The 26,908-nt window shown below is 51.4% G+C and overlaps 1 protein-coding gene and 2 long non-coding RNA genes across 5 annotated transcripts in view; 2 read left to right on the top strand and 1 right to left on the bottom strand.

Annotated features, from left to right (window-relative positions):
• Window positions 1-26,908, top strand: part of LOC127475997 (uncharacterized) — a 261,043-nt gene that overhangs the window by 116,188 nt on the left and 117,947 nt on the right. The window lies entirely within an intron of this gene.
• LOC127475988 (uncharacterized) overlaps window positions 1-26,908 on the top strand; it is a 242,551-nt gene that overhangs the window by 115,990 nt on the left and 99,653 nt on the right. The gene's annotated exons all lie outside the window — the stretch shown is intronic.
• Window positions 1-26,908, bottom strand: part of PTPRA (protein tyrosine phosphatase receptor type A) — a 117,067-nt gene that overhangs the window by 1,773 nt on the left and 88,386 nt on the right. For all 3 annotated transcript variants that reach the window (XM_051798175.1, XM_051798173.1, XM_051798172.1), the window contains 18 exons: window positions 22,169-22,247; window positions 21,385-21,750; window positions 19,644-19,661; window positions 15,700-15,784; window positions 14,511-14,584; window positions 11,827-11,963; window positions 9,559-9,649; window positions 9,008-9,084; window positions 8,064-8,100; window positions 6,759-6,856; window positions 6,524-6,643; window positions 5,436-5,602; window positions 4,154-4,289; window positions 3,210-3,359; window positions 2,993-3,086; window positions 1,870-1,946; window positions 398-532; window positions 42-167 (listed from right to left, as the gene is read on the bottom strand). In XM_051798175.1, coding sequence (XP_051654135.1) covers window positions 42-167; window positions 398-532; window positions 1,870-1,946; window positions 2,993-3,086; window positions 3,210-3,359; window positions 4,154-4,289; window positions 5,436-5,602; window positions 6,524-6,643; window positions 6,759-6,856; window positions 8,064-8,100; window positions 9,008-9,084; window positions 9,559-9,649; window positions 11,827-11,963; window positions 14,511-14,584; window positions 15,700-15,784; window positions 19,644-19,661; window positions 21,385-21,750; window positions 22,169-22,247 — 2,067 coding nt within the window. The remainder of the gene's footprint in view (window positions 1-41; window positions 168-397; window positions 533-1,869; window positions 1,947-2,992; window positions 3,087-3,209; window positions 3,360-4,153; window positions 4,290-5,435; window positions 5,603-6,523; window positions 6,644-6,758; window positions 6,857-8,063; window positions 8,101-9,007; window positions 9,085-9,558; window positions 9,650-11,826; window positions 11,964-14,510; window positions 14,585-15,699; window positions 15,785-19,643; window positions 19,662-21,384; window positions 21,751-22,168; window positions 22,248-26,908) is intronic.

The following is a 26,908-nucleotide window of genomic DNA, read 5'->3' as shown; positions in this document are numbered from 1 at the left end:
GGAGCACCCAGAGCTCCCCAGGACAGAATCCAGACTCTCACCCTGGTGTTTGTCACCAGCAGGTCCCGCACCGTGTAGCTCTCACACTCCTCCTCTTTCTTCAGCTCCACAGTGATGTCTCCGTAGGACACGGAGCCGTCAGACGGCCAGTACTGGGCACACTTCTCCTGAGGAAGCATCACAGGGGGAAGACAGGGTGAGCACCCCGTATTTTTCCAAAAGGATTGGAGAGAGGAGTCTTCTGGGGCCTGCAGCTGCCCAAAACCAGGTGGGATCCCAGACTCCCAGAATCACAGACTGGTTTGGGTTGGAAGGGACCTTAAAGACCATCTTGTTCCAACCCCCTGCCACTTCTTTATTTTGCTGGTGTTTGATGCAGCTGTTCCCGGGAGCTTACCTGGCCTCTCTCCTCCAGCTCTGTCAGCATCACTATGGAGCAGGATTTCCACTCCCAGATCATCCTCCAGAAGTCCTCTATCGTGTGCTGCAGCGGCCCTTGGCTGGCGATGTAGGAATCCTTCTGGCGATAACCCTGAAATTCGGAACAGGGTTAGTGGTGAACTGGAAGCACCTGGATGCCAGGAGCAGCAGGAGGAATGCTCTTGGACATGGCTGGGTTGCCAAGCTGAGGGAGGATCATATCCCCTACACATGCCCTACTTTATCCATTCAGGGAAGAATGATTTGGGTTTCCAGCAAGCCTAAGCAATATTGCAAACTCTGAGTGCCTTGCCTAAGCTCCAGGTATTCAGGTATGATTTTTACTGGGGAATTTTTGGAAGAAGTAAGCAAAACTAAAAGGAACTAGATGATCTTTAAGGTCCCTTCCAACCCAAACCGTTCTATGACCTATGGAAACCAGCAGGAAGTCTGGGTGACTCTGGCTCTTCCACAGCCACAAAGTGTTTCTGTTTCCAATCCCCTCCGACGTTCCCCTGTGCCCTCACTGCAGACTGTGACTAAAGATGCTTCGTCATTTGGAGTTTGTCATTCAAGCAAAGTTCAGCAGAGGCAGGAAATTGAATCCTCAACCAAAATTGCTTATGTGTTTTGGAAGCTTTCTGCTCTGGAGGCACAACAAGGCAGCTGCTCCGGCAGCCAGAGCCACCCGCAGGGACGCAGCAGAGGAGATTTCAGGGAGCAATTAATTGGGGATGTTAGAACTGGGAATAAACTGGTTTTAGTGGATCAACCCACGGCAGTGATTGCCTTTTGGGAGAAAAAAAAAAACCCTGCCATTAGGAGATGAAAGTAGAAATTGGGCTGGGAAAGAGCAGGGTCTGTCACTTGGCCAGCACTGCAAGAAGATAAATACTCATCCGAGATGTCTCCCTGGAGCCTCCAGGATTGCTCAGGAGAAAAGGATGTGCAATCACTTACCTCCTTCCCAGGGTGAGGAAAGCACTTAACCTCCCTGCCTCCCCTCCTCCCATCACCCAGACAGGTATAATGGGATTGACCTGGTTTTCCTCAAGGGTTTTGGGATCGTGTATTGCTCCATTACCTAATCTAGCGGATGTTTTCTGACCAAATGACCAGTGCTGTATCATTTCCGTGGATACATGTGTGGATACACTTCTCCACAGCCATCAGCAGAGCCCAGAGGTGCAGAAGTGAGCCCAGGACTTGGAGGCTCTGCTCAGGCTCCAGCTCTCTGCTCCCACCAGCCATGGGACACGAGGAGCTGGGAATACTGAGGGGTTTCTTAGAGACAGAAACCAGCACCATCCGGTAACACAAAAGCAAAGTCAAGTGGAAAGAGCCTTATGAAACTCAGAGAAGGAGTGTTTGGGACAAATCCTTTCCCCAGGAAGCAGCCTGAGGTGAAGTTTCCACTAGAAGATGGAGAGGGGAGTAAGGAAGACTCACGTCAATGAAGGAAGCGTTTACGTAGTCCGTGTTCTCTTCACCTCTCTTCACTGGAATGATTACTCGGTTGAACTCATCTGAAAGAGAACAAAATGATCTGAGATTTCAGGAACTCCTTCAAATCACAACTCCTGGATGACCAACCTTTAGCTGAGAAGTCACCGAGGGCTAAGTGGGAGACAGAGATAAGGGAAGGGGAGCCCTGTGCTTACAGCACCTGGCTGGGACAAGGACAGTCAGCTCCACCCTCTGCCATGCCCTGGTTTGGGGAAGGAGAAGGGGATGCTGAGCACTCCAGAAGGACCTGCTCAGCTTTGGGACTCCCTTCCCCTCGAGGCAGAAAGCCTTGGCAGCAGAAACCAGCTGGCAGGGCCACACACAGCTGGTTGCCCATCTGTCCATACAAATCTTGGGTATCTCCAAGGATGGAGACTCCTCAACCTCCCTGGGCAACCTGTGCCAGTGCTTGGTCATTCTCACAGTCAAAACGTGTTCCCTGATGTTCAGAGGGACCCTCCTGTGTCTCAGTGTGTGCCCATTGCCCGTTGTCCTGTCACTGGGCACCACTGGGAAGAGCCTGGCTCCGTCCTCTCTGCACCCTCCCTGCAGGTGTTGATGGACTTTGATGAGACCCCCGGAGCCTTCTCTTCTCCAGGCTGAGCTGTCCCAGCTCCCTCAGCCTTTCCTCACAGCAGAGGTGCTCCAGTGCCTTCCCTGGGCTCTCTCCAGTCTGTCCCTGTCCCTCTGGTACTGGGGAGCCAGAACTGGAGCCAGTGCTCCTGGTGTGGCCTCACCAGTGCTGGGCAGAGGGACAGGACCCCCCTCCCTCGACCTGCTGGCACTGCTGTGTCTCTCACAGCCCAGGACACCACTGTCCTTTGTCACAAGGGCTCGTTGCTGGCTCAGGGTCAGGTTGGTGTCCACCAGGACCCCCAGGTCCTTTCCTGCCAAGCTCCTTCCCAGCGGGGTAGCCCCAGCACAAACTAGTGCCTGGGGTTGCTCCCCCCTGGGGGCAGGACTTGGCAGTTTTCCTTGAGGAACATCATGAGGTCCCTGTTGCCCCGTTTCTCCAGCCTGACTCCTGTCCCCACACCCACCGGACACGCAGACAAACCAGCCTTACATGGAATTATCTGAAGCACCCTGTTCTTCTTCATGTTTGCTGGCAAGTTGCCCGTTCTCATCTTGTCGTTCTGGATTTTGATTGAAGTGAGCTTCTGCAGGGGAAGGAGCAGAGCAGAGGCAGGTTTCAGAGCCACCCAGAGCCAGGCAAACACGTGCTGGTCCCTGTGGCCCAGCACCATCCCACCGGCTCCCATCAGGACAACAGCCACACTCACCTTAAACTCCTCTTCCAGCCCGTTGCTGCTGGTCCCTGGCACTTTGTTGTAGATCTTCTGGAGGTGGATCTCTAAGGAGGTCACCTCCAGCTCCGTGTCACCGTAGAGATAGTGCTCCAGAAGTGCTTGGTATATAAACACATACTGCATCTGCAAGGGTGGCAGGGAGAAGCTGTCAGTCCCCATTCTATGCCCAGGGAGCACATCCTGGTGCCTGTGCACATCTTGGATGCAATCCCACCACCCTACTACCCTTGGATGCAATCCCACCACCCCCCTGTGCCCTCTGGGCAGCTGGTGCCCCCCTGAGACCCTAGGAAAGTGAGGGACAATCTTCCTGCCAGTAAGTGGGGACTGGACCTTATTTGCTGCACCAGGCAAAGCTAAAGTGACCCCAAATGTTATCCAAGTCTGGAGAAAAGGAGGCTCAGGGGGGCAGGGGAGACCTTCTTGCTCTCCACAACTCTCTGACAGGAGGGCGGAGCCAGGGAGGTGTCAGGCTCTGCTCCCAGGGAACAACAGACAGGAGGAGAGGAAATGGCCTCAAGTTGTGCAAGGGGAGGTTTAGGTTGGATATTGGGGAAAATGTCTTAATGGAAAGCATTGTCCAGCCCTGGCACAGCTGCTCAGGGCAGTGTTGGAGTCCCCATGCCTGCAGGGATTTAAAAGCCGTGTGGATGTGGCACTCGAGGACATGGGTCAGTGGTGGCCTTGGCAGTGCTGGGAGAATGGTTGGACTCAGTGGCCTTAAGGACCCTTCCAACCTAAATGATTCCATGATTCTGGGAAGGGGATTAAAAAGGGCAGGACCCAATAAAGGGCTCACTTGACACAACACCCACCGAAAACGAGGGACGACGCTCAGTCCTCACGCAGGCTTTGGCCGTGTGATGGAAACCCAACCCCAGAGCAGAGCCCAGGAGGAATGGCAGCCCCACACTTACGTCTGTCTGTACCATCTGGCAGCGCTGAGCCCGGATCCGGCTCACGAAGCCGTAAACATCCACCTTCCTCTCCGCGTGCATCATGTCCAGCATGGCATCGATGACGATGAAAGTGCCCGTGCGTCCCACCCCGGCACTGCAAGGCAAGGGACAGCCCGTCAGGGCAGCGGGCCTGGGGGCCCTTGGAGGGTAGTCAGGAGCGAGCCAGACACTCCCCAGCCCTGAGCAAACACCTCAGTGTCTGTCTGGGAGATGGGAGAGGTCCTGTTGTTCACTGCACTCCGGGTTTGGCAGCTTCTCCAGTGACCGCAACGGAGTGTGTGACAGGCTGGGAGAGCTGGGGGTGTTAGCCTGGAGAAGAGAAGGCTCAGGGGACACCTTAGAGCACCTTCCAGTGTCTAAAGGAGTTCCAAGAGAGCTGGACTTTAGGGTGGTGAGGCCCTGGCACAGGTTGCTCAGAGGAGCTGTGGCTGCCCCTGGATCCCTGGAAGTGTCCAAGGCCAGGTTGGATGGGGCTTGGAGCAACCTGGGCTAGTGGAAGGTGTCCCTGCCCATGGTAGAGGGTTGGAATGAGACAATCTCTAAGGTCCAGAGTCCTAATAGGTTGCCTGTTCCTACCAGCTGCCTGATGCTCCGTCCACTCAACCTCCACCACATGAAGATGAGCCCATGGGGAGGCCTTGGCTCTTAATGGGAACTCAACCACTAAGGAGAAGAAGAATGAGGCCAGCAGACACTGTGGAAAGAGGCAGCCCTTGTGTCAGCTGCCTCACAAGAAAGAATGAAAGATGGACTTGGGAGGTTGTAAATATAACCATCTTGGCCTTTAACTGTGGGGCTTCCCCATATTGAAATGTGGAAGCCTCTGTGGCTCCCCCAGGCTTGCTGAAACCACTCCATATGAGGCCTAAGACCACAGTCCTTGCTCCAGGTATGGTGTCAGCTCAGTACTGCCTTCTCCTAACAAGGGGTGCTGTCCTCTTGTGCCTGGAGAGCCAAGGGAGATGCCACCAGTGCCCAGCACTGGTGCTCAGCTTGGCTCACTCAGCATCCAGCCAACCCAAATGACCCCTCAAGATGAGCTGCACCACAACAACATCACTGATCCCAAGAATTTCCTTCCATTCACGTGCATTTTTTTGAATGTTTCCATGGGGAACATCCCCGTTTAACACGGGAAAGTTGAATAAAGATAATAAAAAAGTCCTGACTGAAAACAAAAATTCCTTTTAAGCAGCAAGTGCTTTCCAGGCGACCGAGGTCAGCTGTGAGCCCGACTCACCTGCAGTGCACCACTATGGCTCCTGCATACTGGGGATTGCAGGTCTTCACCTTCTTCAGGAATTTCAGCATCCCGATGGGGGTGAAGGGCACCCCGAAGTCGGGCCAGCTGGTGAAGTGGAACTGAGTCACCAGGCGCTGCGGCTTCTTGTTCGTGACGTCCCCGACCTGAGGGGAAACGGGTACCCAGGTTAATGATAAACCCCCAGGTTCCCTTTCTTCCCCCAAAATCGAGGGCAGACAGGAAGTTAAAGCCCTGAGATGGAGCTGGATGGCTTAAGAAGCAGCGTCCACAGCTGAAAGGACTGGGATCAGTCTCTGACTCAGGCTCTGGGACAGATTAGTCTCTGAAAATGTGACATTTTAATCACCCAGCACCACATCCCACATCTGAGGGGTGCAAGATGCCAGCCTGGCCCTGGCTGCAGCTCCAACCTGGCAGCAGCTGCCACATTTCATTCCCAACAAGCTCAAACAGAAGCTGTTGCTCCATCCTTTCCCACTCCTTTGCCCACAGGATCCCTGTATTTAAGGCAGAGGAGGAAACCAGCCGTGTCCAGACTGCTGGAATGAAGAATGAGGCTCAGGAGAGTCACACTCAGGGTCCAGACAGGTGTTCAGGCACCAGCTCTTCCTTGCCTGCCTCTGAGAACAGCAGGAAAACAAACAGAGCGACCAAACCACCCAGAGTCTCCTTGGAGGACAAGGAAATGTGGTGACAGATGGGAAAGCAATCAAACCCAAGCACACAGAGCTGGATTTTGTCTTGGCTTGTGGGACAAATCTGATTATTTGCAGGCATTAAGCGTCCGTGGGTGAGAGCAGGAACCAACACTTGTATGACAGGATGGAATTTCAGCCTTGGCATCCATCAGCTTTTCCCTGTTCTCAGTACCAGCCACACTGGGAATGGGCTCCCAGGTATTTAAGAGGAATAAATTCTTAATACTCTGGTTAAAAGTGAATGGTGGGGATCTTTTCACCCCAACTCTTAATCCCACAGCACCTTGGAGGAGCATGGCAGCACCTTTGGGATGCCCAGCGTGGAGAGGGGAGGGGTGGGGTGGGATGGGAGATGAGCCCTGGCACCTGTTGGATGCAGAACTTCCTCACAGTGTAATCCACCAGGACAGTCACGTCCTCCACGGACACTCGGATGTTCCCATATGTCCAGCAGCCCTGATCCGGCCAGTACTGGGCACACTTACACTGTGGGGAGAGAAAACAGGTGCAGGTGAGCTCTGGACCCTCACAGGCCTGGGAATGTCTCCAGGACACACCCACAGGCACGAGATTCCAGCCCATGGAGCCCTCTGGCACTCACCTCTTTCCTCTCTTTCAGGTTGGTCACCATGACAATTGTCGCTGTGTTTTGCTCCCAAATCATCCTCCAAAAATCGTTCACTGTCTCTTCCTTTGGTCCTGAGGGGAAGGCAAAATGAAATGTTGTCTCTGGGATCAACTCCCCACGATTTGGGACCAAAACCCAGTGTGTGAGGTCACACAGCGTGGATGATCCATCACATTTTTTGCCAAGAGATGCCAGCACAGGAGGTGCTTTGATGTCTGGACATGCCTGACCCAAGGCATAATCCTATCACACAATAGATGGGATTTTTGGATAAGTTTTAAGAGCAGGAATTCCATTTTTAGCTGGAGAAGGGGAAATCAGATAAACAGAACATGGAACAGACTTGCCCAAGGTCACCCAGGGAAATTGTGGCCGTCTCAGAGTCCACAGAAATCCTGCCCTGGGATCTTGGCCTTTAACCATGGGATCCCATTTCAGTGTGGCACAGGGATAGTTCCCTGCTGCCTGCCAGACATGGAGCTAACTCAGCCTGGACTCCCTTGCCAAGCCTGAGGCTAAGGGTGAGGCAAGGGAACAGCAAAGCCAAAGCTTAACCTGAGCCTGGAAGTGCTGGTGGACCTGATCCAGCCTTCCCCCTCCAGGAAGAGCCAGGGAAACTGGCTGGTAATGAATGCTCTGACCCACTGGCCAGTCAAGAGTGGAAATACAAAACACTCCCCTGGGCAGGCAGCACCCTGCTGTTGACAGGAACCTCCCTGTGAGTGGGAATCTTGGTTTTAGGGATATGTTTGGACTTCTGAAGACTACAGGGACATTTCTATCTGCCCCATCCCTGGAACTGTTCAAGGCCAGGCTGGATGGGGCTTGGAGCAACCTGGTCTAGTGGGAGGTGTCCCTGCCCATGGCAGGGGTTGGAAGGAGATGATCTTTAAAGTCCCTTCCAGCCCAAACCATTCCATGATTCTATGATTTGGGGAATTGAACTAAGCAGCTCCCTGGCAGTATTTCCAGGGGTCACACCACCTGCATGGTGGGCCGGGGTGGAAGGACAAGGCTCAGGGCAGAAATGCTTTGACACTCTCCAGCAATGGGTATGGCACAGGTTAAGACTTCTCTTCCTCTCCCAGCACATCCAGCACTGATCTTTGACTGGGAAAACCATTTTGGGAACAAACTGTGGGACCAGCCAAGCTTCCTTTTGACCAGAGGAGCTTGGCAAGATGATGTGTTCTGGTTAGAGTGGCACAGCTTCACTGAGCAGAGGGATCCCAGCCCAGCTGCCACCCACCAGGGCTAGAGGAATAACCAGGAATTTACCTTGTGCAGCAATGAACTTGTTTTTCTCTTGGTACCCCTGCAGAGAAAAAGAGAAAAAGGAAGAGAAATGAATATTTGTCCAACACAAGAGTCATAAAATTCATCTACATCAGTAACAAACAGAACCAGCACCTGCTCTGCTGCTCATTCCTCCACATGCAGAGAAGGGGCTGCAGCCTTCCAAGGGGAGAAGCAGCACCAACAGTGGGGCAGAAATAATGGAAAATCCCTGTGCAATGGGCAGTTTTCCCAGAGGAACACTCCCCACACTCACATGATGGAGGAATGACCCCACTCGTTGGCACAAGGCACTAATGAAGTGGAACCTGACAGCTCTCCCACCAGGATCAGACTCTGCATTCAGAGCATTGTGTGAAAATCAGCACTAATCCCTGGGAGAGGAGGCTGTTGAGCTCGTGGGGATTGATTTTGTGTATTTTATTTACTGGGAAGGAAAGGAAAAAGCTCTTTTGGGTCTTGCTTTGCTTCATGTGCCCCTGCCTCTCACGTGACCCTTCCAGCTGATTTGAGCCACACGGTGACAACCACACAGGACCCATCTCCTCCCGGGAGCAGAGCAGGGCAATGTTGCTTCCATTTCAGCTGGATTCCTTGATTTCTTTTTCATCCCCTTCCCCCATCCAGCCCTGCAAACTGGGAAGTAACTGGCCACACTTTTCAGGGACTTAAAAGCTGTGTGGATGTGGCATTTTGGGACATGGGTTAGTGGTGGCCTTGGCAATGCTAGAGAATGTTGGACTTGATGACATCAGAGGGCTTTTCCAACCTAAATGATTCTTTGATTCATCAGCTGCTAATCACAAATCCCCAGCTGCTGCAGGAGTAGTTCCCAAGCCCTTTCCAAAAGGCTTGGTGGTGGGACCAGGCACCACCGGCCAGGGCAGAGCCAGTGGGGATTTCCCCCTTCACATCCCAAAACTCACATTAATGAAGGAGGCGTTGATGTAGTCGGAGTCAGGAACCCCTTCAACAGGAGTCAGGTGAACCCTGGAATGATCATCTGGAGGAAAATTAAAACCCAGCATTAAAAACAACTCCCTCCATGCAGCTGGTACCTGGCACAGTGAGAAAGCCACGTGTCAGAGCAGTGGCTGCTCTCACTGGTTCCTATGAAAAAACACCTTTGTGCCCCCAAATTCTTCTTGCTCAAGCCTGGAGAGGTGCTAGACCTTGCCTAAAGGAAGCTTTTCTTCTGCAGAGTGCACACCTGAGGACACCCTGAGCCAGCCCACTGCCCAAAGCCACCAGGCAAGAGCTGTCCCTTTGGGCATTTCCCATCCACTTCACTCTCCACGGCCTCCTGGCTGCTGGTGGCTCCATGGAGCTCCTCTTTCCAGGTATCTAAAGCTAAAGCAGACACAGCCACCCACCTGGGAGGTGAAATGACCTCAACCATGCCCCTGTCCATCCCAAAACCAGGAACAGGAGGAGCACTGGATGTGTTTCCCCCCACCCAACCAGCTCCGATACCTACAGGGCAAAATGTTCACGTATCTGTTCTTCTCCTTGTTCTCCTCCTTGGAAGCAGCTTCACACGTGGCCTGTATGGGACACGCTGGGAGAGCCTGAAATGGCAGAAAAAAAGGGTTCTCTGTGATCTCACAGCACAGCAAGAACCACAATGTGCTGGCACATGCCACATCTGAGCATCCTGTCCCTCTGGATATGTCCCCACCACCCATACCCCTCACCTCCACTCCAGCACCAGCTCCTCCTCCCCACCGAGCTCAAAGTGACCATTTAAATAGCTGGGCTGGACCAGAGAGAGCAAATCCCTTTGGAAACGAGAGGGATTCTGGCTCTCTGGATCCATGAACACGAGGTGGCAGCAAAGCCTCGAACTCCAAACCCACCAGCGAGCACCAAGGAGCTCATTTCTGCCAGCGGAGGCTCCTGCTGAGATTGCCTCATTAACAGTGCTGCTAATTGTGACCTGATTAAGCCCCCATCGCCCGAACCCACCCAGTGATGGGAAGGCACACCCATGCAGGGGGTTATTCTTCATCCAGAAGCACCAGGGACCTTTGGTTGGGGGTGCTGGGGTGACAAGTGACACTGTCCCAGGGTTTCATGCTCGAGCACGGGAGGTGCTTCCCCAGCACTGTTATTTCACATCCTCTTTGAACAGCAAAGAAGAGAGAACATTCTGGAGGTGTTCACCATCCAGCTGACAGCCTGGGAACGGAAATCTTCAGGGCCATCAGGTATTTATAAACCAAAAAATCTCCCTCCCTGGGCACTCACTGCACCTATTTGGTTTCATCGAAGCGCAGCCAGGAAGGGGATCAAGTTGTGCAGCAGCTGGACAAAGTCCAGTGGCTTTTTTTTTGACCTTCTCATCATCCTCATAGGGCCATATCATGCCTTTGACCCGGGTCTGGAGCAGCAGGAGCGGCTGAGGGAGCTGGGGGGGCTCAGCCTGGAGAAAAGGAGGCTCAGGGAGGACCTTCTGGCTCTGCTCCCAGGGAACGAGGGACAGGAGGAGAAGGAATGGCCTCAAGTTGTGCCAGGGGAGGTTTAGGTTTGATATTGGAAAAATTTCTTCATGGGAAGGGTTGTCCAGCCCTGGCACAGCTGCCCAGGGCAGTGTTGGAGTCCCCATCCCTGGAGGGACTTAAAAGCCAGGTGGATGTGGCACCTGGGGACATGGGTCAGTGGTGGCCTTGGCAGTGCTGGGGGAATGGTTGGACTTGATCTCAGAGGGCTTTCCCACCAACCTTAGTGATTCTATTCTATTCTATTCTTTCCTTTTCTATTTTATTCCATTTCTGTAATGCCAAGTGGAAACAGGTTTATCATCACAAGAAGCTTCAGAGCTCAGCAACGTCAAGAAGAGTTTGGAGCCATCTCAGAAGAGATGCTCTGGGATAAGCACAATATCTTAATTATTACTTAGAGCTGAAGGCCAAGCTTTGTCATACACATTGTCATCACTCTGTTTCAGGGTTAACAGCTCATTGAAATGAGATGGAGTCATTCCTGTTTCTCTGTCAGAGCTCTTGTTTTGGTTCTTTGTGGATTTAAGCCTTGAGGACTGGGAGGAGAGAGGCAGAGCTTGGGAGGTAACCAGCAGGCAGGTAAGCTCTGGAAGACCCCAAGACATCCAGGCCCATTCCTGAACCTAAAAAAGGTAACCCTGTGGTGCTGGTTGCTAGAAAACCTCTACTTTCTGTAGTGAGTGTGAAAGGGAGTGGTTTGTCCACCCTCACTGCAGATTCAGGGACAGAATTGGTCCTCCCACCTCACAGAATATGCTGAGCTGGAAGGGACCCACAAGGATCATCCAGTCCAACTCCTGGCCCTGCCCAGACTCCCCAACAATCCCTGAGAGCATTGTCCAAGTGCTTCTTGAGCTCTGGCAGCCTTGGGGCTGTGCCCACTGCCCTGGGGAGCCTGTTCAGTGCCCAACCACCCTCTGGGGGAAGAACCATTTCCTGAGATCCAACCTAAGCCTCCCTTGACACAACTTCAGCCATTCCCTGAATCCCGTCACTGGTCACCAGCGAGAAGAACTACTTAGAATTATAGAATGGTTTGGATTGGAAGGGACCTTAATGCTTATCCAGTTCCATGCCCTGCCATGGGCAGGGACACCTTCCACCAGCCCAGGTTGCTCCAAGGCCTGTCCAACCTGGCCTTGCACACAAACCCCTGAGGACCTGGACGAGGTTGACCATCTGCATCCTGAGCCCAAATCCTGGAGAGCCTGTGGGACTGAAGGGCAAGAAGCAAAGGCACTCACGTTGAACTCCTCCCGAAAGAGCTTGTTGTCATCTGCCATGCGCCGGTTGATCTCCTCCTCCAGCTTGTCCACGGGCAGGGGGGGGTACTTGCGGTTGGTGCTGGGGGAGCGGGCGAGCAGTGGCATGCTCTGGGGCTCTGCAACGACACCAGGAGTCAGAGGGGCCCTCCCAGCTGCCCCCCCGTGCCCAGCACTCGTCACCCACACCCAGGTGGGCACAGGGACCCCGCACACCTCGGGCCGTCCGCTTTTAGGGCCCCTTCGTGTCCTCGCTATTCCTGTGTTTTCATAGAGCCACAGAATGGTTTGGGGGTGGAAGGGACTTTAAAGATCATCTAGTCCCACTCCCTGCCATGGGCAGAGACACCTTCCACTATCCCAGGTTGCTCCAACTTCCGTCCAACCTGGCCTTGGACACTCCCAGGCCTTTTGCTCTTCCTACGTTCAGTGCCCAAAGTCTGACAACCCCCTGCAGTGCTCCAGGCTGGGAGCGGAGTTGCTGGAAAGTTGCCTGGAGAAAAAGGACCTCAGCAACATTAGCTGAATGTGAGCCAGGTGTGTCCAGGTGGGCAAGGTGGCCAATGGCCCCTGGTCTGTGCCAGCCCTGGTGTGTCCCAGCCCCAGGGCAGTGACTGTCCCTGTGCTGGCACTGCTGAGGCACCTCCAGCCCTGGGGGCACTTCTGGGACCCTCAGACAGGAGAGACATGGAGGGGCTGGAGCGTGTGCAGGGAAGGGAACGGAGCTGGGAAGGGGCTGGAGCAGCAGGAGCAGCTGAGGGAGCTGGGGGGGCTCAGCCTGGAGAAAAGGAGGCTCAGGGGGGACCTTCTGGCTCTGCAACTCCCTGACAGGAGGGGGGGGCAGGGGGGGGGGGTCGGGCTCTGCTCCCAGGGAACAAGGGACAGGAGAGGAAATGGCCTCAAGTTGTGCCAGGGGAGGTTTAGGTTCGATATTGGGGAAAATTTGTCCATGGAAAGGGTTGTCCAGCCCTGGCACAGCTGCCCAGGGCAGTGTTGGAGTCCCCATCCCTGAAGGGATTTAAAAGCCATGTGGATGTGGCACCTGGGGATGTGGGTCAGTGGTGGCCTTGGCAGTGCTGGGTTAAGGGTTGGACTTGATGATCTCAGAGGACTTTTCCAACCTAAATGATTCCGTGATCCTCTGAAAATGAACACCCTGGGATCAAGCTTTACACCGTCACAGAGGCAGGACAGGGCAATGAGGACCAAGGCATCAGTACTGGGGGTGGAGACCATCTCCCTTTGAATGTGAACTTCCCCCCTCACTCTCATGGCAAGTCTGGCACCATCACAGTGACACAATTCCCAGGAGGGCACAGCAAAGGCAGCTGTTGCTTGTGTTCCTCAGCAAAGCCAAGAAAGGCCACACGAGGGTTACACCAACACAGCCAAGGGTTTATGAAGTTCACACCTCGGTTTACAGTGATGGAAAACGGGCAGGGAAGGCCTTTAGCAGCCAACAGGAAAAAAAAAAGGTGCTGAAATTCAATTAGTGCTTCTCAGAAGGTGTTTGGTTTATGTGAAAGGAGCTCTGAAAAGCATCTGAACTGAGTTTAAGAGGTGGTGGATCCCCTTCAGCTCTTACTTAGGTGACTACACGTGAATGAAGATGCCCAACTTCAGACCCTCAGTGGGCAGCTCTGGCTCAAAGCTCAGGGGCAGAAGAGTTTAGACATTACAGCAGGTCTGCACAAGGCTTTACAACTGCATTTCTGCATCTTTAAGAGGAACAAAAAGGTTTTATAATGAAAAACCAACGTATTCTCTGCTTACTCCTGGAAATGTTAGTTTGGTGTCTACAGTTTGAAGATTTCAGTTTTGATCAGACATCATCCTCATTTAAAAGGGTAAAAGGATGTTTAGTTATTCCCCAAAGATGTGTTGTTTCAAAAAAGGTTCTCATTTGAGTCAAAGAGATCCTGTGAAAACTCAAGGGCATGTGAGTAGTTTGGTGCTGGAATCCCATCTTAACATCAACCATATGAGGGCAAACGTTTGGTCACTGGAATGAAAGGTGCAAAATAAATCTTCATTCTATAAAAGTTTGCCAAAATCATGGAAAACACAGAAAAATCAGACCAGGGACCAAAGGAAAATGTAAATGAAAAAATACTTGCCTACAAAAATATGAGCTGGGAGAACAAAGCCCCCCAAGTCTCCAGGTGTTGTCACTACTGTGGGCAGGGGACCCTGGGAAGGGTCTGGAGCAGCAGGAGCAGCTGAGGGAGCTGGGGGGGCTCAGCCTGGAGAAAAGGAGGCTCAGGGGGGACCTTCTGGCTCTGCAACTCCTTGACAGGAGAGGGGAGCAGGGGGGGGGAATTGGGCTCTGCTCCCAGGGAACAAAGGACAGGAGGAGAGGGAATGGCCTCAAGTTGTGCCAGGGGAGGTTTAGGTTTGATATTGGGGAAAATTTGTCCATGGAAAGGGTTGTCCAGCCCTGGCACAGCTGCTCAGGGCAGTGCTGGAGTCCCCATCCCTGGAGGGATTTAAAAGCTGTGTGGATGTGGCACCTGGGGACAAGGGTCAGTGGTGGCCTTGGCAGTGCTGGGGGAACAGTTGGACTCGATGGTCTCAGTGGTCTTGCCCAACCTAAATGGTTCTGTGATTCTCTGAACAAAGCTGATTCCCCTGTGAGATGCATCTTTGCTCCCCACCGTGGGCCTCACCTGTATCATCCGTCCGGCCGTTGGACAACCGAAAGGAGTTGGAGTGACTCCCTGCCTGCTTGTATTTCTTGAACCTACCAAAGAGAAGGGAGGGGACACGTCAGTCAGAGCCCAGGTCACCCCCTGGAGGAGAGATGCAGGAGTCCCTGCTCCCTGGGCTGATCCAGCAAAGCACACAAACCCCAGGTCGATCCGTCCTGCAGCAAAGCCCTTCTCCATGTGCTTTTAACTTGGAGCAGCTGCTCCCTTTCCCTTTGCCTGGAATTAGGAGTTTTGCTGAATCACTGGGCAGGCAGCAGCGAACAGAAACCCTTTTCTTGAGGGCTGGAAGCCAGGTGGGAAGGGCTCAAAAGTCTGCTGCTGCTGCTGAACTCCTGAGGCAAAACTCTCCTCAGGTTCACTGCTGTGAGAGCAGGCCTGGAGCCAGGAGACGAAGGGAAGTTTTCCACTGCTGAGGAAACAGGGTTTTTTGGGTTTCTTTTTCAGACTTATTTAATCACCAAATCACCAAACTGGTGAAGAAATTAAAATGTTTACTGGAGGTGAATAAACACCCTCTTCTAACTCCCAGGAGCTGGGAATGCCGCATTTTCAGCAAGCCAGATGCTTGCATTTTTAAAAATTGACCTAATAAGGCTTTTTTATGCCATAATTCCAATTACAGCACCACCTAACAACCCTCATAAGCTCCAGCCATGCACTACCTTGCACTGGAAGATACACAGACATGATGTGTAGGTTTGGTACCCAAGGCAGAGCTTGGCTCTGGATGTTGGATACTGTTTGATATCAAGATGGGAATCAAGGAATAACACATGCAAAGGACTCTCTGGCTTGAGTGTTGTGCTCAGCCTCCTTGGATTACCCAATCCATCACCCTTTGCCCCACAAGGAAACCTTATCTGCTTTTACCTGTGCTGACAGGACTTTTAATCTACCCTAAATATGATATTTTGAGAAGCAGAACAAGAATTCCCCACATGAGGAGCAGCTTTGTAGAGAAAGGAATAAGCAGCATTGCCTAGATAACCCCAAACATAATTTTCATTCACTGCCCTTACAGGTTTCTTTTCAAAAGCACCAGCTGTGTCAGCCTTTAGCTTGGGAAACAGCACAAAAGGCTCATTCCTGTTCATTCAGGAATTATTTCTGTCAAAAAAAGGGGATTCAGCATTAAAGCAGCTCTTACCTCAACATGTACAGCACAATAATAATAAATACTATGACTAGAAGGGAAGACAGGGCCACCATCACAGCTATAATTGGAGTCTCATCTGCAAGAGGAAATGAAAGGTGTGGTTATGCACATTGAAAAACACCCAGAGCCATCATTTAACGGGGCTGACTTCTACAGTTTGTGCTTGAAAAACAATTACCATGATGATACTGACAACAAAAATAATAATAAATAGTATTAAGTGATGTTATGTTTCTTCAGTCTGAGATGAAAGGCAGAAACAGGACCTGAGTGAGCGCTCCCAGGTCAGATTAACACCTGTAACCACCACTCAGAGCACCTCAGCCTTCTCCAAGAGTTGGTCACTGTGGAATTGTGACCTTGCAGATGAAAACAGTGACTGAGGAAGTCGGGACTGGGCCTGTTTTAGGGGTTTCTTTTGCACAACTGAATGTGCACGTGGTGCAGCCACCAGAAGAAGCTTCCTCTGTCCCCTGGGGATCCACAAAGTCTTCTGCCTGAGACTTCAGGATCCACAGAAGATCCTAACAGGTCCATGAGTTCGGTATAACATGATAAAGAACTTTATAATAACACAGGTGAAAACTCTGGCCTTTTTAAGACCCACAGACACTGCATGTGTGAAACCACTGTGATTCTGCTTCCAGTTCCCTGTCAAACAAGACAAGAGGGCAAAGCTTCCCCCTGCACCCGGGACCTGAACACCTCCAGGCCAAGGTTTGGTCTGGACCAGGCTGCCCAAAGAAGCTGTGGCTGCTCCTGGATCCCTGGAAGTGTCCAAGGCCAGGTTGGACGGGGCTTGGAGCAACCTGGGCTAGTGGAAGGTGTCCCTGCCCACGGCAGGGGTGGAACTGGATGGTCTTTAAGACCCCTTCCAATCCAAACCATTCCATGATTCTACTATCATAGAATAATCTGGCTTAGAAGGGACCTCCAAATGCCATCTAGTTCAACTCCTTACTCTTTCCTCCCTGGAAATACTGAGTTTGGAGAGCAGGAGGTGTCAGACACCCTACTGGGCTCTGCACTGCAAGGCCACCAAGTGGGATTTCATTTGGCTCCTCAGGGGAAGGCACCACACAATTCCCTTGCACAAACACTTGGATTAGCCACGTCTGAAACACTCCCGTCCTCCAGAACCCACAACAGGTTTGTTTTCTTTTAAAATGAGCCATTTGTAACTTGTCCTGGAGGTCAGTGGAACAGTGGAGCAAATCACTCAGGTGGGCTGAAAGCCAAGCAATGCCAGCTAGAGAGGAGAATGGCCCTGAAGGGAGTTTTTGCAGATAGATGTGGATGCCAGCAATGCCAGCTGGGGTTATTTTCCTTTTCCACGAGCTCCCTCAATCTGTATTGGCCACTGCACCACATCTACATGCCTTGCCCCCCAAGGCTGCAGGGCATGACCCCCCTCTCTCCACCTTCTGTGCATCCATTTCCCTGCCAGGGCAGATTCCTGCTCCATGTTTCTCAGCAATTTCAGCCAGCAGATTTTTTTAGGCGGGATTTACTTTGTCCATCTCTGAGCTACCAAGGGGAGCTCTGGTTGTATTTCTGCATTTGTCCCTCTGTGGTGTGAGGCCTGGGAATGTTCTTCTGACCAAAAGATTTGATTTTTGTGTAATGATTTGAAGGCAGTGACCTGGTATGGCAAATTAAAAAATTAAATTATCCTGGTTTTGCATGTCTTTATTCTTTCCATCTGCTGTCCTTGTGCAACTCCCCCAGCCCAGCTGCAAAAAGTCAAGGAATTTATTGGGAATTCTGCCTCCTGCAAACTTAATAGGTTCTTTAGCCTTGGCATTCCTCACCTCGAGGCTTCCCAAAAGCAAGACCAGGAAGGCAAAGCAACCACGGAGGGTCTTGGCCCAACCACAGCCAGTCCCAGCCTCTCCCATAACGAGCTCCTCTTTGAGACTTCCAACCACAACCATCACCTCCATCCTGGCTGCAGGAGTGGAAGGAGAGCTGCCTTCCCAAATCCTGTGGTGTTATGCCCACACTACACACTGTTAGACCACTTTTCCTGCCTTGGCTGGAGTTAAGCTCAGCCTAACCAGCGCTAAGCCGGGGCTGCTGTGGCAGTGCAGGTTGGCAGGAGAGGTGATTTATGGGCAGGGGTGGCTCTGGCACAGGATGCAGGGAGTCTGCAGGGTCGGGGGTTTGATTTGCAGCCGTTCTTTTGACACATCTGGAAGGAAGGATGAGTTGGAGCTTTCTCACCGCGGTCTCCAAGAGCCGGAGAGCTGCCAGGCCCATCCAGCACAGCCCAGGCAGGAAACAACCTGGAGGGTCCCCAGCTGCTCCCTCCTTCCCCAGCCAGCCCTGGGGAGAAGTGCCAACCCTCCCACAGCTCCTGTCCTGCTCCAGCCTCGGCCCCGGGGGTTTCACGTTGGCAGTTCTCTTGGAAAAGGGACAAGGACTCAACCCTCTGCTTCCACAGACCTGCAGTGCTGGAAGCCTGGAAGGCATCAGGATGCTTAAATCTTGTCCTGGCATCTCTGAGGAGGCAGTAAAGCATCTTCTGGTGCTGGAGATCATGTTCCAGCTGGAGGCAGATGTGCTCTATAGGTTGTTCCCTAAACGTCCCACAGACCCAGGAGCGGCCGCACACCAGAGAGGGCCAGGGATGAGCAGCCTGTCCCTGCCAACATCTGCCCAAAAAATCAGAGAGTCATGGAATGGTTTGGACTGGAAGGGACCTTAAAGCTCATCATGGGCAGGGACACCTTCCACTAGACCAGGTTGCTCCAAGCCCCATCCAACCTGACCTTGGACACTTCCAGGGATCCAGGGGCAGCCACAGCTTCTCTGGACAACCTGTGCCAGGGCCTCTCCACCCTCACAGCCAACAAATTCCTTCCCAATATCCCATCTGACCCTGATTTCTGGCAGTTTGAAGCCATTCCTCCTTGTCCTGTCTCTCCATGCTCTTATAAAAAGTCCCTTCTTCATATTAGCAATAATAATATAAATGTTGTTAGGAAGTCAGATTTATTCCCTTTTTTTTCTGTTTGTTTCTTTGCTCTCAGGAACAGGGATGAACAACAGCAGAGAGAGCACAAAATCAGACCTAAACCCTGCCAGATCCAAGGGAATTACACTGAGCCTTTCTGCAGCAGCTCAACCATCATTTTAAATGAATTCTCTCGGACCTGCATCCCTTTTATTTCCTCTGCTAAATGTGTTCTGACAGTAACTGCTGCAGAGCATCTGCCTGTTCCTCTGGACCATCAGCAGGATGGGGTGAGCCTGGCACAGAGAGCAGCACAACAGGAATGCCAGGGAGTTCACAAAGCTAAAACACCCATCAGAGCCATGATGAAAACACACGGAGGCAGCTCATTCCTATAGGAAGCAGCCAGCCCTGCTGCACCTCTGCTCTGCCTGCTCCTGGAGTGCTAAAGCCATGACTAATTGCAAATATTCTGGTGGAGATGCCAGTTCTCAGAGCTGAGAGATGGAAAAATGTCCCTAAGTGCTGCTCTGTTACGAGAAATGGATTTGTGCTGCTGCTTGCCAACAGAACGAAGGAGAATAATAATTATTCCCATCATCTGCAGAACGGGTTTGGATCAAATAGGGTAAGTCACAGTCAATAAAGACAATTCAGAAGCAAAAAAAAAAAAAAAACAAACAAAAGGAAATTTCCTGAATGGCTTCTTAGGCTTCGGTCATCCAACTCCAGGGACGTGCTGACATTTTCAGAGCACTCAGCAGGAACAATTTGTGTCTAACAGGACATGTACAAATTGGAATGGGATTGTTTAGAAAAGCCCAAAAGAAATTAGGATATCAGTGTGTCACCAGCTCTTTTAAAGAGCTTGAGGGGCTTCGTAAAAGAACATTTGGAAGTCCTAAGGAGAGGTCTAATAGCAGAACACTTCTGGAAACGTTTTTACTGAATAAAGAGCGATGAAATATAAAATTCTTACCTCTTCTGTCAGAGTTACCTGCAGGAAAAGAAAACAGAAGTCTCTTAGCAACAAAGAAATAAGACATTTTAATAAGTCATGAAGGATCAAAGACCAAGACGGGAACAAATTTAGTAACTCTCATCATCTGCTTGTAAATCTCTCCTCTAAAACACCAGCTACAAAGCCAGGGTGTTAAATGAATTTCTGAGCAAGGGAAAAGGAACAAATCCCAGGTTTTTATCAGCAGAGCAGGGAGCTGCAGCTGAGCTTTAACATCGATAAACACAATTACTGCTCTTAATCGATACCATGGACTGTTTAAGCCCATAACCAGCAAGTCACTGGTGTAATTCATTAGCACTTAAATGTTAAGAGGTAACACTCCTGCATAATTTTAAGAGAGTGGCTGAGCCAAGAGTTCAATTAAGAGCAGCTGGGCTCAGGGATGGAGGTGAGGAGCTTCCAAGGAAAGCCTCTCCCTGCTGGGATGTCTCATCCAGAGGACACCAGAACAAACCCTTGCCAGTGGGAGCACAGCCCAGCTCTCCTGAGGCACCCTGTGGCCCTAATCTATGCGTGAAGAGCTGCAGCACAGGGCTGAGGACAATCCTGGTGGGTTGGAGGAGCAGGAACTGCCTGTAGACCACATAGTTCATGTGTCACCTTCTGTCCCAGTCCCTCTCTTCAGCACCACTTAATTCTTCCAAGACCAATACCCACATTTCCCTGTTAAGACTAATGGCAAGGGCAGCCCTAAAACTGATTTTGCTCCTTGACAAATTGCTTGAAATAAAGAAAGAAGCAGGTTTGATCACTTGTTCTGGGGACTGACACCAAGTGAGAAGCCACTTCTGGCCTTGATGGCTCAATGGCCAACGTGTCATGGCACACACCAAGGGAGTTCACCAAAACCAGTAACCCAAGTCACAAAAGAGGTAGTAAAGACACAAAAACGATAAATTCTGGACCCCCATTAGCAGACACTGTATTACAAAATCCATATATTTGAAGTACTTAAGGCTTTTGCCTCCATCTCTCAGTTTGAAGGCTACATTTATTCCAAGTTTGCCCCACGTGTGTACCTAAGGTTATGCTGGACCCCTTCACTCTGAAAAAAGAGGATTTGTGCTTGGAAGGGAGCTGGATGAGATCAGGGATGGCAGAACACTGAGAAAGCTGGGTTGTGAACATCCTTCAGCCAAATCCCTTCCTATGTCAGCAGCAAAGACAACCTCACTGCAGCTTCGTGGGCTGTGGAATCTTTCCAAATATTCCCAGAGGAAGAGGGCACCCACATCTCACTGTTGATGTGCTGAGATGTCCAATATTTCTTGAGAAATATGTTCTTAAGGAATGGGCACTTGACACCTCCCTGCATTAACTCCACCATTATCTTCTTTGAGTGTTTTCCACCACACCACTGAGCTACCAATCCTGTTTTTCCACTAAATCCCACACTGCCAAGGCTTTTGCTATAAGGTCTAGCAGGCACTGCTGTCCTAGTGTTGCAACTCAGAGCCTGCCACCCCACTGTCACAGGCAGGGACACCTTCCACTAGATGATCTTAGCCCAAACCCTTGGCAGGATAAACCTCTTCTGATCTGGGATGTTCGGGAGTTTTATTGTTTCATATCACCACAGAATTCACCCCAAAAGTGTCTTCTCGCTCCATTTTGTTCAGCGAAACAAAAGAAGAGCAAAGACTCAAACCCAGGGGCGGGGTGGCCTGGAGAGGCAGAGGTGGAGGAGGTGGCCTACCGTTGTGGGAGGCAGAAGAGGTCTCCTGTGTTGTCACCACCATACTGGAATTCCTCTCCGTCGTCTCCGCTTCCGTGCTGGGGACAGTGGAGTGTGGGGCAGAGGGAGTCACGCTGGGGAGCAGGGAGGTGGCTGGAGGCACAGGCACGGTGGTCCCCAGGGTGGAGGAGGTGTTGAGGCTGCCAGTGGTGGCGTTGGGGGAGATCCTGGCAGCTGTGGTTGGAAGTGGCTTTGACGCCACGGTAGGAACAGTCCCCGGAGTGCTCATGTTGAGCCTGTTGGAGCTCGTCGTAGTCCCATCCTCAGGACCTGCTGTAGGAGCTTTGGTGGGGCTCCTGGGGGAGGTGGGCACTGTTGTGGGTGGCCCTGAGAGAGAAAAAGCACAAGGGAATCTCCATGAGATTCTGTCCTGTGACAGTGGAGGGTTTAGACGCTGGAGATCCTTGTGACTGTAACTACAGGGATAAAACAACCAACAAATCCTGAGTGCAGGACAGGGAATGCTCTGCACAGCAGATGTAAACTTTTAAGAGCAAGAACCTTGAACAGGTATTATGGTATCAAGGAGGCACAAAATCAGAGCCCCTGGAAGTGAGGATCAGTATTTACCAGAGGTAAAACCTCTGGGTCCCATTCGTGAGGACCCACAGCCCATCACCCTCTTTCCAACACTTCACATTACAGTTCCATGGAGGGCAGGAGGAGTAAGACACTGAGCACATGAGCTCTTACTCCTTTGCTCCTAAAGATGGGATAAAAGAGAGGAGACAGGAGCACAGTTTACCTGTTGTGACGTTGTTAGCACCTACACTTATCAGGCCACTTCCGAGCAAGAGGAGAAAGAACCACAAATCCATGTTGACCTGGAGGAGAAAGCAGAGAACAGTTACTTAAACCCTCATGAAACATCATCCCCAAGTAATTCAGAGTGGAGATGCTGCTGGGCATCTTGTAGAGCTGGAAGGGAGGAGTGAAGATGTGGCTTGAGTCCCTGTAGGGTGTGAATGGGAAGGATTTGTGGGTATGTTCACAAGTTACCAGGGGGAGAGATCCCAGTCTGGTGGAGCAGCAAAGGTTACCAGGGATGAAGCAGGGAATGGGTGAACTGTGGGAGAGCATGAGAGGAACAAGCTGAGCATTAAAGACAAGGATCTGGTCTTAAAATTAATAAATTGTTCATATAATGGTCTGCAAATGACTGTACTTAGAGCAAACTCAAACCCAATATATGTGAAGACTGTGGCAAAGAGCCTTGATCCCAAATGCCCCAGAACTGGAGGCAGGGATGAAGGAGAGGTCAGTGCCCCTGATTGCCCCTGGCTCACTGACACCCTGCATGTTCCTGGGCAGGGTCAGAGCACCTGCACAAGGCCACTCTCAGCTCCATTCAAACCCTGTAGGACTCCCTGCCCATGCAGATGAAAAAAACCCCAGAAACAATCCAGGATGATGAGCCACACACTTGTACTGTACGTCCTTCTCAGGAAATGTCCAGCTAAATTACAGGACGATGACATCAGTACAACCCTTTAAAATACGAGGTTTTTATGGTGATTTCTTCCCCCTGGGGACCTCAGAAAGCTCCTGAGATATGGGTTATGGTTATCTCCTCCCAAACACCTACGGATCCAGAGGCTCAGGCAAGCGACGGGGAGACGTGAGACGTCACCGTGCTGGCCAGAGCAGAGCCCAGAGCTGCCAAGCCCCAGACCAGCACACGGCCCTGGGGCCTCCCAAGGATAGGCCAACATCTTGCCTCTGCTCCGAGCCTGGAGAGGGCTCAGAGACAGCTCTGGTACGTGCCACGGGCCAGCAGCTGCCGCTCGGCTCCCCCGTCCTTCAGGCTTTTGTCATGTGTCCAGTTGCATCTCCAGGATCTCCTGGGAGAAGGCTGCGAGATCTCGCTGCCAAGTCAGCTTGACAGGCTGCCAGGGAAGGGTTTTATTCCCGATGCACAGTCTAACCCTCCCCCTCCAATACATCTCGTGGTGTTTGTGCTTGCTCTATTTATTTAAATCTGCTCCATCCAGACCCATCCCAAACTCCGGGCAAAAGGACAACACTGAAGTCATCCACGCGCTGGAAACGGTATCAGAAACACAAGATCCTCCCACCCCACCCGGGAGTATCCTCCCACCAGCACCACCCACTTAACATGTTTTTCCTCCCCCTCCGAAAGAAAACCTGGCAAAAATCGACCTTACTCAGTGACCAAAAGGTCAGACAAACCCTGAACCAGAAGGAAACCAAGCTCTGGAGATAAGAGCTTTCCTTGGGCTCCCTCCATGGCCAGCCCTGCTGCTGCAAGCAGGGCAGGGCTTTCTCCAAGGGTCCCACTGGTGTGAGCAGCTGGCTTTTCAGAGGGTTTCATCACTGGTTAAAATCTCTGTCTGCATGAATTTGAACTGATTCAGTCCTCCTGTCACTGCTGGGAGCAGGACTGGCCCTGCAATGCCTCCCCGAGCTGTGGGATGTTGGGAAAACCCACAACCAATAGTTTGATGGTTTGATGCCATGTCCCACTGCTGGTGATTAACACACCTCACTCAGCTTGGTCAATGGCCTGTCAGGGTCTGAGATGTGCTTGGTCTAAACTGGTTTGGCCTTGCAGAGAAACCCTGATGTTTTTAATGAAGAGATTGTTCCCTGTGAAGGTGAGAGAGGCCCTGGAACAGGTTGCCCAGAAAAGCTGTTGCTGTCCCATCCCTGGAAGTGTCCAAGGCCAGGTTGGATGGGGCTTGGAGCAACCTGGGTTAGTGGAAGGTGTCCCTGCCCATGGCAGAGGGGTGGAACTGGATGATCTTTAAAGTCCCTTCCAGTCCAAACCATTCCATGATTCTATGTGTGCAAAGGCAGGAGGAAGTTAAGCCCACACTGAATCTCCAGAGAACATAAATGATGGCTCTGAGATGCTCTGAAAACCTCACAAGGGCTGGTGAAAGCACCAAGGTCTCATCATTGCAACCACTTCCCTTGCTGGGAACCCATCCCTGCCACAGCAAGAAAACAATGGCAAGGGAAAGGGAAAGACTGGGTTCTTGTGCAAGCACTACCAGGGAAAAAAGTGACCATTTGCCATGTTTTGATGAATATTTGTACAGAAATGCCATTTGTGTAGGCAGATGTGGCTCCTTTCTCTTCCTACAACTTGTTTCTCAAAACAAGAGTTCCCCTTCATTTAGCATCCCCATTCCTTTGGGATCCCCATTCCTTTGGTATCCCATTCACTTGGGATCCCATTCACTTGGGATCTCCAATCATTTGGGATTCCCATTCATTTGTGAGCCTGTTCATTTGGGATCCCACTCACTTGGGATCCCCAATCATTTCAGACCCATTCATTTGGGATTCCCATTCACTTGTGATCCTGTTCATTTGGAATCCCATTCATTTGACATCTCATTAATTTAGGATCCCCCCATTCACTTGTGATCCTCATTCATTTGGGATCCCATTCTTTAAGGATCCTCATTCATTTGGGATCCTGTTCATCCCATTTCCATTCTAATTCTGGGCAACCTGTGCCAGACCTTCACCACATCCTCACATTTTCCCTTGGTACCAAGGCAGGACATGCAGGATGGGAGGAAAGCAGGAGAAACTGTGATTTTCCACTTCTTTCTGCCCTCTGTTACAGGGAAGTAACCCACAAAAAAGATCTTGGGCTTATTTCCATGACCATGAACGCTACATGGACGAAAGCTACACGAGATGCAAAAGCCCTTTGGGATGGTGGGATGATCATGGAATCATTTAGGCTGGAAAAGACCCTTAAGCTCACTGAGTCCACCATCGAAGAGGGCTTCTCCTTCCTGGGATTACATCTGTGGGCAGGCAGATCCTGCCTTTAAATCCCCCTGGATACTACATTTAATAGGTTCATTGATCCATGAGTGGATTGCAGGGGGAGGAAAGGGGAGATAACACTGGGTTTCCCCGAGCCTTGCCCTGCTTTCCTGAAGAAAGCTGGATGCAGGCCGTCCGTGCGGATCCCGAGTTTTCACGGCTTTATTACCGCGGACATCAAAAGAAACAGGACGCTGGGAGCATCCCCCAAAAACCCCGGGAGCTGCTCCTGTGACCGGCAATCAGCTGCCAGAGCTGCTTTGTCACCTTAAAACCGGATCCGGAGCAGGGAGAGGGGAGGGCTGTGCCAGCCCCGCTCCCAGCTCCCAACCCCTGCTATTCAACACTCCCTATTCCCAAACGTAGCATCCACAAACGCCAGCGGTTCGCTCCTTACCCGCTCCTCAACATAAAAGGCCTCCAGAGTCCTACCCCTAAAGCCGGAGAGAAACCCGAGCCTCCCTTCCCCCTCGGCTCCCTCCCTGCTGGTTTCGGAAACGGAGAGGAAATACTTGTAATGTTATCAACATAAACACAGCTCTTGGCCGGCTGCAACATCCTGCGAGCTCTGCAGAAAAACACCCTGACGTCACGGCGCCGGCTCTGCCCAGGAGAAAGGAGCTGCTCCGGAGCTTTGGGATGCTCAGCACTGCCTCTTCACTTGAAACCTCCTTTTCCAAAAAATCCGGGTTAGAAACCTCAGCAGTTTGCTACTGGTGTGCCTAGAATATCATATATATCTATATATCTAGATATATAGATATATAGATATAGATATTAATATAACGTACGTGGACTGCGCTCTTCCATAAACTCCTCGTGATGCTCCTTATAGGAAAGGCTGGATTTTAGGCTGCAGGATGTGTGTTTTAAAATAAGCAGATCTTGTCAAGATGATTGATGCCGGAGGGGGGAAAAAATAAAGGAAATAATCTCTTCATAAAGTAGTAAGTGGCTTCGAAATGCGTGTGTGCCGGTGCTCCGGGGGAGGTCAGGCTGCAGGATCACCTCGCCGTGCTTCCAGAATGCAAAGAATTAGGATTTATGGCTGCAGAAAGTGCCCAGATCCAACCCGGATACAGCCATGCACAATCAAAGGCAGGATTTACCCCCCACCTCTGACATATTCCTAATTCCTGGAAAATGAGGCAATCTTTTTCTGTGTGCGATGAGGAGACGCAACCCGAATTCTGCTCGGCTTTCTGGGACCCCAGAAATCTCTGTTGCCATCGCCAGCAGGATGCTGAAATGTGGTGGCTCAACCATGACCACCCAACTGCCTTGTCCTGGCCCCAACTGCAGTGAAAAATAAGGATAATGTTCTGTTTTCTCCTTTTTTTTTTCTTCTGGCAGGAGACAGAACCGGGAGCAAGGTTGGCTCTTTGAAGCCGCTCACAGTAGGGCGAGAACAAGCACGAGCAGAAAGAAAGGGGAAAAAGGTCATTTTTTTAAATTCTTTTTGGTGGCAGCGAGCCATCAGCATGGCTCAGCCACCCTGGAAGACAAACCTGCCATTCCCTCTCCCCCTCCCAGCTCCTTTTAAATCCTGTTTGTGGACTGCCAGCCTCTCCCCGGAGCCGTGATCCACGGCAGAGGAGAGCTCGTCTGACAGCAGAACGGTTTCACCTGCACCGTAACCCCAAACCTCTTGTGCTGGATGACATGCAAAGGATGTAAA

The sequence above is a fragment of the Manacus candei genome, unplaced genomic scaffold, assembly GCF_025592945.1.
Source record: "Manacus candei isolate 608988 ecotype Guabito, Panama unplaced genomic scaffold, ASM2559294v1 h1tg000048l, whole genome shotgun sequence".
NCBI classification, from domain to species: domain Eukaryota; kingdom Metazoa; phylum Chordata; class Aves; order Passeriformes; family Pipridae; genus Manacus; species Manacus candei.
The sequence above is the reverse complement of the archived record's forward strand: the minus strand, read 5'-3'. Positions and strand labels throughout refer to the sequence as shown.